The following is a 12,330-nucleotide window of genomic DNA, read 5'->3' on the forward strand; positions in this document are numbered from 1 at the left end:
GAAAAAGCGGAGGGAAAAAATTAATCGTGAATACTCCTGAAGTATTCACAGCATTCACGTATGCATGCAATATACATTCATTACGCATACAAACACACAGTACACGTTCTCTCGTTCTCTTTCTTACACATACTTCCTCTTTTAGATTACTAGCGTTAATTTAAACTAATTTGTTTATCCTGCCAGATTAAACTAATAACTTGCTAATTATCGTCCCATTACACATCGCATCTCATTAATAAATTAGACACATTTGTCGAGGCAACGTAGGCAAGGGCAGGTGGGCAGGCAGTTCACGGAAATTAATCCTTGCAACAGCCACGTGAATTTTGCTGGAACACTTTCCGCGGCGCATGCAAACGAATCGGATGCCGTTTTCGCGGTTTTATTGTTAAAAGCTAGCTTGCCTGTGCTTGTCGTTGTGTGCGATCGATCGATGTAAGTTAAAATCGAGATAGCCCAACTATCTTCTTAGCTCTTTTTCAGCCTCACGTAAGAAGCTTACTTGTAAAAATGTAAAATAAAATATATACCCGTATAAATTTTTTTCCCGATAAAAAAATGTACGAAATTATGAATTATCGTACGATAGTCACTTTGTCGACTTTTAATAATAATTTAAATAAAACTGGATTAGATAGTCATACAATAAAGTTGGTTTGTGCACATTATATGGCTCACTTCTCTTCATATTGATTTACACTTTTAGCTATATCAAATTGTTTTGAAGATAAACCAATCGAAAAATGATTATCCTTTTAAAAAAATGTGTATTGATCTGTATTTGTAAAAAAGGACGCGTAGATACAAATGTAAATAGATACAAATTGGATTCAAGATAATGTCTCGAGTTTTTACTGATGGCTAAATAACCTAGATACATAATACATTTACATTAAATAGATAATAAAATACCTTAGAGTTTTATTCTAAAATGGAATTATAAATATTTTAAAATAAAATCATTTGTGTATTTTAATTAATTAAAAAAATATGTAAATGAAAGATAATGTATATATAGGAATTATCTTGTCATCAGAAATTAAACTTTTAACTCAGACTGATCAAAAAGATTCATAATAAGATCAAATTATGTCTTATTATAAATTATTCTTTTTGAGTATAAATGTCAATATTATAATAAGAAAGCTCAGAATGCAATTGATTCTTTTTATTTCATTGTTTCCATTTCATTGCTATGCTCAAAACAAGTTGTCATTTTGGATAGTGATAAAATCAACTTAAATCATAAGAGTTCTTTATATGCTTCGACAAAGAATGGCGAGATAAATCAAAGAAAAAATTTCATCTCGTGTTCAATTGCCATATCGATCGATCGCATACACATTTCTCCCTATCGTATAAAAACAGAAACCACAATTATATCATAATATTTGTAAATACCTGACTAACACGATAACGACGACCGAGTAATTAATTAAACTATTGGGATCTCGATACAGTAATAATATTAATATTGATCATTAATAATAATTTTGTACAATATTTTCATCCTATTTGTCCTCTCTCATGCTCGGCTCGTGACATGCGCTCCTATAGGCAATAATTCATATAAAACAGTATCGGTTCAACGGGTAGCAATAGGTATAGTTGCGGAAAAACCTTCCTTTCTGAGGGTGTGCGCGCGCGCGTGTGTACTAGTTTTCCTCAGTTTTCTCGCGCGTGTATAACGATATATGAATGACATGTATGAATGAATGTACATTGAATCGTGAACGCTTAAGGCGCGTCTTCGGGTACGCTTCTTGTGTTCCCTCTTACACGTACTTAGAATCGTATTTTTTTTTTTCTATCGTGGTACGCAAAGTCGCCCCGCTGGAGAGAACTGTTTCGTCTTTTTTTGCCTTCATGCACAGGCACAGGCGCCGAATAAAAGATGACAAAGTAAATTACCCGACGACTCTTCCCTTCCGCGCAGAAATTTCCTCGCAGCGTCTCTCTTTATCTCTCGTTCCCATTACATGTGTTTCCATTACATGACAGAATTATCTCCGACGACGACGTGCCGATGGAGAGACGAGATACGTTTTTCGAAAAGATTGAGTCGTCATCGCATCTGTCCGTTATCATTCGATCTGTTCGCGTCGCAGATTCGCATGCTTCCTCCGTGTATTCCGTGATGAGAGGTAGCAAAGGCAAACGTCGCTGATCACGCTCCCGGCGTGTTAAGAATCGCAAAGCTGTGTGATCAAAAGCTCCCGAGTGCGAGATCGTGCGAGCGCGCTTTTGAAAGTGTCGCAGGTACGACGCGAGACTGGCCGTCTCGCGAACTGCTTTGTGATGAGTGTTAGAATGTTGTCCAGCGAGCGAACAATGGGCTCATTCAAACAGGTCATCACACAGGGGATTGCAATCAAGAAACGTAACCGATACAGATGCAAAAGCAAATGCGACTTACGTCCAACGAGGAGCTTAGAACAGTCAGATAAAGGCTGCGAATGGTTGACGATAATTTGGAAGATGCGATACGATCCGAGTCTCGGACGAGCTTAAGCCAGTGGGTGCAATGACATCAGCGATTAACAATCAAGGTGATTTCGAAATCGCGTTAAGCCCGCGCGTCAGAAAGCAAGATATACCGAAACGGAGGTCTGACGATGCGAGATGATTGCTCTCTGCTTGTATGAAACGATGAAGATGGTACCACTCTCGCATTCGGTCTGCCTGTTCCGCAGCTACGGATACAATCGTCGTCCACAATGCACACGTATACGTCGTCGTACAATATTATCAATATATCTATATACAATTCGACATAGCCGTTGACGGTAGCGTAGTCTTTAACCTAAGCGACAAACGTAAGAGTAAAGAGATACTAGAGACCAGTCGTAAGATTTGTCATGCTAATAGTATAATAGTTACACATCCGATATAATCAGCATCATTGTTCATCATCGTCAATGTCGTTATTGTAACTATTAAGATCGATAATCCGATAATCGTTATGATGAGTAAATCCGTGATAAGTATAACCCGATGTGCGGTCGCGTTACTCGTCACCCCTTTTACCGGATTACATTTGCTACATAGCGGCTCTCCATGACAGTTTTAATTCGCGTTTGGAATAATTTGTGCCAATGCCCGTGTGTTCACTCGCTTCTCTTAAACATTAGTTAAATACATACTATTTTTCCGCAAGTCATTACAGCACTTTAAATCAATTAGATGTGGATAATTAATTTTAGTAACATGCTTTTTTCGTTATTAGGGTACTTAGACGTCTTATATCCGATTCACCACAGCGCGAGTTTCAGATGCTTACCCCTTTTTCTTCGCATTCTCCACTCGGTCTCTCTCTCCCCCGCAGAATTCGCAATTGTAAAGTCTACATTTTCGAACACTGCTAAAGAGAATATTATGGCAGGGTTATCTTTGTTCTTCCTCCCTCGTATCTTCCTCGTCGTCTCTGTACTATATATATATATAGTACAGCTATAGCCATCCACGATACACGCACACACCACTATACTTTATTAAATCTAGCATGCTTAGAAAATACTTGAAAAATGAGTCTATTGGAAGGTGGCTGCCCGATGTCCATCACTATACACACTTCTCCAAATTGAATTAATCGTTCCACAGTTGTGCGATCGAGGTCACATTTCTTGCTGAGTATCCTCGTCGTAGAAAACTTCTTCGCATCTTCTATTTTCTCTGTTCGCTTTTTCTCCCTCTTGCTCCACCATTTTTTCTGCTGTGGCCGGACTATGAGCCAGCAGCGCTATCCACTATCAATTAACCGTTGTAAGCAAGCAACACGTCCGTATCAGCCTCCAGGCTTGATTAAGTCTAATTTTTTTTACTGGCCAACTGCGAAGCGCTGTAATTTCTTCGTGTTTTCGCATAATCTTTTGCCTTCCGTCTTTAACCACGCGTCTCCGAAATTGCGCAAATTGTCGCATTGCCATCGTCTGGCACAATTCTATTCATCACATATACGCATCGTCAGTAAGGCGAACATTAAAAAAAAAAAAAAAAGAACAAAGGCATAGATGCTTGCCGATGCGAAAGTACCGAAATCGGTTTCCTCGGTAAAACTTTCTAATAATCAACAAAGAATAATTCTCTATTCCGAGAAAGAAATACGAGTAACATAAGACAACAATAAGCAACGTAAAACAACATTAATTAAAAACAACTAAATTTAGAAATGTTTTTTCTAAATCTCGTTACAGTCCTTTTCTTCTATTTTGTCTCTCAACCCTGCCTCCATCGAGTTAAACTTATCGACGATGGCAATAACGACGAAGAGGATTGCGGTCATCGTGGCTTGTCCTGATAAGGGCGCCACGAGTCGTTATCAATACGGTATTTCGGCGTCGCTCTCTCAGCGCGCCTTCTCGAGGTCCTAGGCGTGTCTCGACGCGTCGTCGCATGATGCATGTCAGTCTGTTGAACATCGTGCGCTTGATTAACAGAGACGCGCGGCTAAGGGGTTGCTGTCCTTGGTGGTGTGAAAGGGGATAGCGGACGGTCGCCTGTGCGTCGTAGTGGCAACGTTGTAGCACGGTGATGTTCGCAGTCATAATCGTGGTGGCATCTTGAGGAGATTCACTCAGTGGTTACCTTCTGTCCCGGTAAAGGAGATAAGTCTTCATTGTCTGCGGTAGGTTCAGCTCGTTGATCTTGTCTTCTAGTCTATGCTTGCCGATTCGCTGTCGAATCACTCTCCGACAAAGATCCATGAGAGGCAGAGGTTCAGCTGTGGAGAAGACGAGCGTATAATTAAAAGAGGATACCTTTAATTATACGTTTAATAGATGTCTTATGTGTTTTGGTCGCTTGTTGTTTTAATATCTAGTAAATGTCCATTAAATAATAATTTGAAAAGTGGACCAAGAAAATTTGATTTTTTAAATTAAAATATCTTCGTGAGATAAGATGACGTTAAATATTTTTAGAATAATTGTCATAATTATATCCGCTTACGATCAAGTCCGCCGATGTATTTCATTGTGATCTCGCAATGTCCCCAAACGGCGGATACAATAGGGTGTAATTTCCTTCCTTTGAGTCCTCTAAACGCTACTCCGAGATACTGACCATCGACCACGAATGCTAACGTACCTTCATCCATATCGAGGACAACTGTGGAGAGAAATTATGTGTGATAAGTTTAAGATAATATACGCGTAAAGAAAATCTGTCTCTGGCTTGCGATGCATCTTGTATAATTTATAAATTCTCGTGGAAAATCGCGCGATTGCGATTACCCAAAAATCGCTTACCCAGAAATTTGTCAGGAACAATGAATGTCTCGTCGGACTTGAGAAGGGTTGGATACGTCATGCCAGTGTTGTTTCTCGAGTCGTGATAGAGTTTGTTTCTACCAAGGTCCCAACCCCAACTGAGCTCGTTGTTGCCGACCAAACTCTGATAGCCGACGCTATGTAGCGGCGCATCCGCGGTCGCGACTCCTACCACGGCGTGCGTACCTCGTTGCCTCGTGCTCCAATAAAGCTCCCATACGTGCATACCTTTAGTATACCCCACCTTCCCTCGTATGCAATCTGTACTTTGCGCGACGGGATGTCGATGAAACGTTAACTTATCGTCCTCCTAGGAAAAAAATAATGATCACAGTTTAGTGAGAAACTTGGTTCATCAAAATTCTAATCTAGAGCACGTCTTGAAAATGCCAAACAGATAAGGTGAATGAATAATTCATAAATAGTATTAAACGTAAAAAAATCATATATATTTTTTGATAAATTTTTTAGTCCAAGTTCAAACAAGCTATACGATAAAAAGAGGAGAACAAATTTTAGCACCTCTATATTTACACTTTTATGATTACTGAAGGGAGTGATATCTATGCGATATATGGATTTTGGATTAGTCCCATGGCAACAAGAAATTTGTCTGATGTAATATGTCCGCGTGAAGATAAATTATAATTGCGAAGTCATATATATTTGTGAGAATTTACTCGTGTATTTCTTTCAACATGTTGATTGCGTGATCGTATCCAAATTTTTTAAGATAAAAAAATAAATAGCATCTAATGTAAAATTGCAAATAACAGAAATAGTAAGATAATAATAAAAGGTAAAGAGTACCATGTTGAACATGATATATTTATGAGAATACAGTCTTATTTAATCAAATTAAAAAAAAACAATAATTTAGGACTCTCGATAATGGACCAACGCGGCTATTAGTGCGTAATTTTATAAATTAAAAATGATTTATTTCAATTTTCACAAAATAATTCCGGACGTTTCGGCTCCACATTGAGCCATCCTCAACAGTGTAAAAATTAGTAATATCTATTTCTCACGTTCTCCCTGATGTCAAAGTTGAGTGCTTCAAGACTCAAAAGGGAAGTCAAAAAGCCCTCTATTTCATTGGAATGTTGGCGTGTAGTTGGACTAAGGGATCGTTGTCAAATAGTCCTTATTACACAATATTACACAATATTTGATTATTTTGTATACTTAATGATGAAATTTCTACTATATGACGTACATGGTATGACATACAAAATTTGTTGCACAGGCAACGTAGTAAGGATCGATTTCGATATTATTTATATAATCAGTACCTTGACGAATATATTTAGACTACGGTCGTCGGCGTTCCAGCTATGGTGGACCTGCGTCTCTCGCGAGGCGGGTGGCATGTCGAGGAGCACGTCGAGGCGCGGCGGCCTCGCGAAGTCCTGGGCCAATTCGCGCGGTACCACCGATCGTGTGTACGTCGTGTTGTTGTTGCCACCGCCAACACCGACCCCGCCGCCGGCACCGGCACCGCTCTCCCGGCTCATGCTCTTCACGCCGCCTGGAAAAGAGAAGTAAATCAGTCCCGATCGGATTCTACGGTGCCTAGCCCGCTTTCGTAACGAGCCTTACGCAGTTACTGTCGATTTTGATCACCCAACACTGTGACATACACACGACAATTTTATCACCGGATAATGTTATCTAAGTGTAAAAGTCCAATACACGGGAAATATTTTGACCGAAATATATACAAGTAACGTGGCCGAGACATAGAAGCCTCTAAAGCGTGCACCGGTACGCAGTAATCGCAAATTTCGTCACAGAACGGATAACTACGACTATGCTGGAATGTTCTTACGACGTTATCACACTTTGCGATAAAATGTTTTCTTTATGTATATAAAAGCAGGTCGAAAAACAAGTAACACTTACTTGTATAAAAGACTCTGTTTTATAAATGTCCAAAAACATCTGAAAGTCATTCAACATGCGTGATTGAAATCTTATCTCGTTTTATGAACTATGATTTCCGCGCACGCCTATGTTTGTAAATACTATCGTTAGTATGATTTGACCTTTGTTTAATTTTACAACTGCGCTAGTATATTTAAGTTATCCATTTTTATCAACTTTATCACGATATGAAAAGGTATAGTAATAAAAAAATACACCAGTCTGATTGACTTTGAGCGCTTGTGTGACGTATCTGCGGCAGCCAGAAAAATTATTGAAAAAGATAAATGAACGGTACATGCGTGCTCGGTATTATATTTTAAAAGTGGATTTTCTAAGAAAAATAGAGATATCGTGCGAAGAAATTTTATTCTACTTATTCTACGCTTTTGACTTATCTTTATTATTCTTTTATTAACTGTAAACTTATAAATCGATGGGAATCTTGCATGTACAAAATCTCTGGCATTAAGAGACATCGCTGAGAAAAGATGTTGGACTAAAAGCACTACTTCGAGCACTACAATAAATATTTTAAATATTTATTTTAATATATATGTAGTCGGAGAGCATAAGCTTATTTAAGTTATCTTATACCACCGCGTCGCTGAAGACAGCTCAAAGTAGAGCCGAAACGTACGACTTATAACTTGTATTGAATTTTTAATTAAATGTTACCTAACGTTACCTCACCCACAACTGCATTTGATTCTCAATTCACTTTTTCCTTGTTATTCGTTAATATATACATATATCTTTCCATTACAATAACCTATACCATAAGAACATAAAAAATTATAAGGTTTTATCTAAAATACTTTTCATATATTTTTACCATTTTGATGATAATTGTTTAGAATCAAATATAAGCGTTAGCTTTTAGTTGTTTCACTTCTTAAATCTCAAAATAAGCACATATGAAAAAATACGTTCTCTTTTGGTTTTTAGTGTTTAACAACATATTTCAGAAAGAATCAAATCGATTCTGGACAGTTGTGATATCTCTTGTCAGTAATGTACGTGTAGAAATAGCGGATAATAGAAGTAGCGAATTAAAATGTTATTAGGAAAAAGTTATATTTTTTAAGAGGAGGTGTATGCCGTACATCGCATCGATAGATTTCAGGTAAATCTTCAGGGTAAATCGGTATCTCTGCCAATGTGTGAAAAATAACAGCGGTCGTTAAAAAGATATTGGCTGGACAAGATTTATGCGTTTCAGTGCAGGCAGGCATTTCTTCGATGAATCCTCGTTCGAGATTCAGATATCGTCTTGCGAGCAGCCATGGCTGGATACCTGCTAGGAATGCGACGGATCAGAATGTTTGGCAAGAAGGGAAGGGCAGCAAGAGAATAAGAGCAAGGCAACGATCAGGAGAAATAATGGTGGGTCCAGCGGCGGAAGGTTCTAGAAGGTTCTCGAAGGTTCTCGAAGGTTCTGGAAGGTTCTGGAAGGTTGACCCACGATATCCTTGGACCATTGGTTTATTTGCCTCTGCAGCTGTTCCCGCGCTTGAGGGCTCCTAGGGCCCTATGAAACCGTAGGTTTCCGTGCCTGAAAAGGCGAGGGGCAACGAATAAGAAAGGTCCTTTCACGGCGGCTTCGTATGTGAGACTCGAGTCCATCCCCGCCCGACATATCCGCATCGGGATCTTTTTTTCCTCGCCGTTGCCTTTGGCGTGCCAGAGGTTATTTCAGTCGGTGTTAAGCACAATACACGATCTCAGAACATAAATTTCACAGCCGCAGCTGAGTCACATATTGATCCCTGCAGTTTCAGATATGGATAAAAGGAAAAATCACGTCGTAAGTATAAACGTTTGCTATTATTTGCTATTTGTACGTTTTTCAGAAAAACAGTCTTCTGAAAATGGAATTTAAAACAATTTCTGAAGAAATTGAAAAATTCGTCCGAGAAGAAAGAATTCCATTTGTTCGCGTTCTAATTTGGGACAAATAAAAGTTGGAAAGAATTGAGAGTGTGTGCAGATCAAAGGAAAACGAATAATCGAAGAGGCTAATAGCAATTACTCTTGGTGGGAATTGTCTGCAAGAAGGAATTGTCCCATCAATCTATTAATGAGAAAAACGTCATATGTGGTAAGTAAATAACCGCAAGGATAATTACTTCGGGGCGACACTAAACCTCGATGGCGTATAGAATGTAACTGGAGCATATAACAAATTAAAGATTGATTTAAAGTAATTCAAATAAAAATAAGATCTTCGATAAGAAAAAAAAAGAACTTATAATACTTTTAGCGAATCTTTTATCGGTTGCATATGTAATCCTCAGATAAAACTATATTTTCAGAGATATGACTTCATCTTTTATGTACATTTAACTAAATAGAATCAAGTTAAATATAAATCTAATATATTAAAAATTAAAAATTAAAATAAAAGTATTTTGTTAATTTTAATACTATATTCTACCTGCTATAACCCTGTATATACTTTTAAATTTTCTCTATTTTCTAGCTATCGAACTATTTTTTTCCACGCATAAAGATATTTACTGGATATACATATATATATGTATATAATCCATGTATAATCCACCTAAATTATCTTAGAGAAATAGTTTTCTTATCGTATAAGTTATAATATTTTGTATATAAGCTATCTCTTCTTGTAAATAATTATGCATCAGACATTTTCGTTATCGTAAGAGAAATGTAAGTGTAGGATAATTGTGGGTTCGGGTAGCATGAATATTTCGGAGGATTACGGCTAGGAGAAAGCTTTGTCCGTCTTGAGGGAGTAAAGCATTCGACTAAAGGACCTGTTCCAAGCTCTACCTGAGCAGGTAAAGTGAGGCGCGGTCAAGGACCTTGACCCTCGACGAACGCTTCGTGAGGTGAGTTAATCCGAAGAACCTTCTAGTCGCGCTCCAATCCGTTTACGGGTAAAATCTGTACGCGGTAATTGCATGACCACCAATAATAAGCTAATATATAGATAAATATGTTATCCGTATATACAGACCTAATATATAATATATGATATATGATAATTTGTACAGTGCATTGTATCGCAATGTAACTTTAATTTGTTTGCAATCCTCACTTACGAAAAACTTATAATTACAGTTAACAGATACTTAACAGCTTTTTTTGGACAAAGAAATTAATTACTCATCACGCTTAATAATAATTCTGTTTGAAAATGGATAATAGCGTTTTTGTCTTAAACGTTGTTTGAGAGATTAAAATATTTGTGATTTCTTAATTAGTATCTTGTAAAAGTAACAGAAGACACAAATATCGATTAATATTTATTTTAATTTTTATAATCGATTAATTAAAAAAAATGTATCCTAAAGAAACGATTTTGTATATTTTACATTAATAGAAATCGGATTTGTTTAATAAAATAAAATAAAAATTTAAAAAGGAGACTAAAATATTGATAAGTCCTTGAATCTTCATCAACTATAATTTTAAAATTATACTAATCTGTTTTTGATGTTAAGGGGCAACCATCTGGAAACATTTTCGATTGCGGATCATTATAATGATACGCAAAAACTTGGCAAGTGAGATCACTTATAGCAAAGGCTAAAAGTCGATTTCATTAATCTTCGTCAAGATAAACAAAATTTTCTGCAAATAACAACCGAATAAATAAACGTGACGATTCACGAAACCAATGTGATCTCAGATCACGAAAAATTTTAATTTCATCATGAGGATCGTGCGATTCCGTTTAATCAGGAAGGCTATTTCAATCCACGACTAGTTGCGAGCAAAGAAAATTCCTGTTCGCTGCGGAACGCGTTCGCGTTCGACGTGGCTTGCGTTTCTGTTTCTGCATTAGAGTATACGCCTAACCTGAAATCTTTTGGCCCATGTTCATGCCCCGGTGGTGGGAGCGTTGGTGGTGATGCCGATGTGGGTGGTGACGGTGATCCGTGCACTGCTTGCCGGCAGACAGTTTGTTCCTGTGGTGTCTGCCGCAGGTGGAGGTGGTGGTGGTAGTCGTGGTAGTCGTGGTGGTGAGGTGATGATGATGGTGGTGGTGGTGATGGCCGGTAGTCGGTGGTGCAGTAGGCACCACACCACCGTCTATTCCTTCCCCGCCGCCGCCGCCGCCTCCTCCACCTCCTCCTCCTCCTCCTCCGCCTCCTCCTCCGCCGGCGCCGCCGCCGCCGCCGCCCCTACCGGGGCTACCACCGCCCCCGCCGCCGCCGCGGCCGCCTGCAGTACCTGAACCGCCTCCGGTACCGCCAGTCGCCCCGTTTCCGCGGCTACCGCCCCCGCTCACGCAACGATTCGCTTTGTACCTGCAATGCGAGAACAGAACGAGGGCACGTTAATTCGTGTGCGTTCTGAGGGGTGGGAGAGAGAGAGATAGAGAGAGAAAGAGATAAAGGGGGACAGAGATTGATACGCGAGTCCAGGATCGATACGCGTGGAAGGGGGAAAGTGATTTCGGCCGGGGGGAGGGGGATGATTTTCACGGTCGGCGAACTCGCGAGAGCGTTACGTTAAATTCTTACGAGTACGTAACGTTTCGTTTGACCGTGGATCGATCAAGATCAACGTTCATTTGCAAAAATTAAAAGAAAACAATATGGCATTTTGATTTTCTATTAGGGCCCATGGCACATAAAAAATTTAAGCAGTAAGATTTAAGCGGTAAGCAAATTAACCAATAGCTATCTTAAAGTTTTCGAGAATACTTGACTGTGATTGGCCAATTTGCTTAAGTTTTTCTATGTGCTATGAGCCTTAATTGTATTTTGGAAAGCTATATATAAAATTGTTTTTGCAATAATACAGGAGAAAGTTAAAACTGACATATCTGCATTCATATATAATATAATTTTATTTGTATACGGTAGAATAAAAGGATTATTGTAGATTGTAGATGAAGATTATAAAAATTATTATTACGAACTGGCCACGTAATATAGGAAGATTAATATTGGCAAGAAAAAATTCCGAGATTTTGTCATTACGTCCGCGCTTGATTTCTCTTTGTTCTACTTTGGACGAATCCCTAGAGATTTGGTGCAGAAAACTGCGCTGAATTTTCGCACGGGAAATCATGTTGGGCGAGAGCGTGCCCCTGGATTCGGGTAATTCGAGGTGCGCGCTTCGTCTGCGGGTTCAGAAAAAAAAAACATGT

General features: G+C 38.7%; 1 protein-coding gene across 1 annotated transcript; it reads right to left on the reverse strand.

Annotated features, from left to right (window-relative positions):
* Positions 1 to 978: 978 nt before the first annotated feature.
* Positions 979 to 11,155, reverse strand: LOC112464478 (protein gustavus). Its single transcript, XM_025031483.1, has 5 exons — positions 11,031 to 11,155; positions 6,566 to 6,801; positions 5,250 to 5,580; positions 4,951 to 5,109; positions 979 to 4,723 (listed from the first exon to the last, which is right to left on the reverse strand). Exons 1-5 carry the CDS (start codon positions 11,053 to 11,055, stop codon positions 4,584 to 4,586), a joined length of 891 nt encoding a protein of 296 aa, XP_024887251.1. The 5' UTR covers positions 11,056 to 11,155; the 3' UTR covers positions 979 to 4,583.
* Between the last annotated feature and the right edge of the window lie 1,175 nt (positions 11,156 to 12,330).

The sequence above is a fragment of the Temnothorax curvispinosus genome, unplaced genomic scaffold, assembly GCF_003070985.1.
Source record: "Temnothorax curvispinosus isolate PA1 unplaced genomic scaffold, ASM307098v1 QBEX01014262.1, whole genome shotgun sequence".
NCBI lineage: Eukaryota > Metazoa > Arthropoda > Insecta > Hymenoptera > Formicidae > Temnothorax > Temnothorax curvispinosus.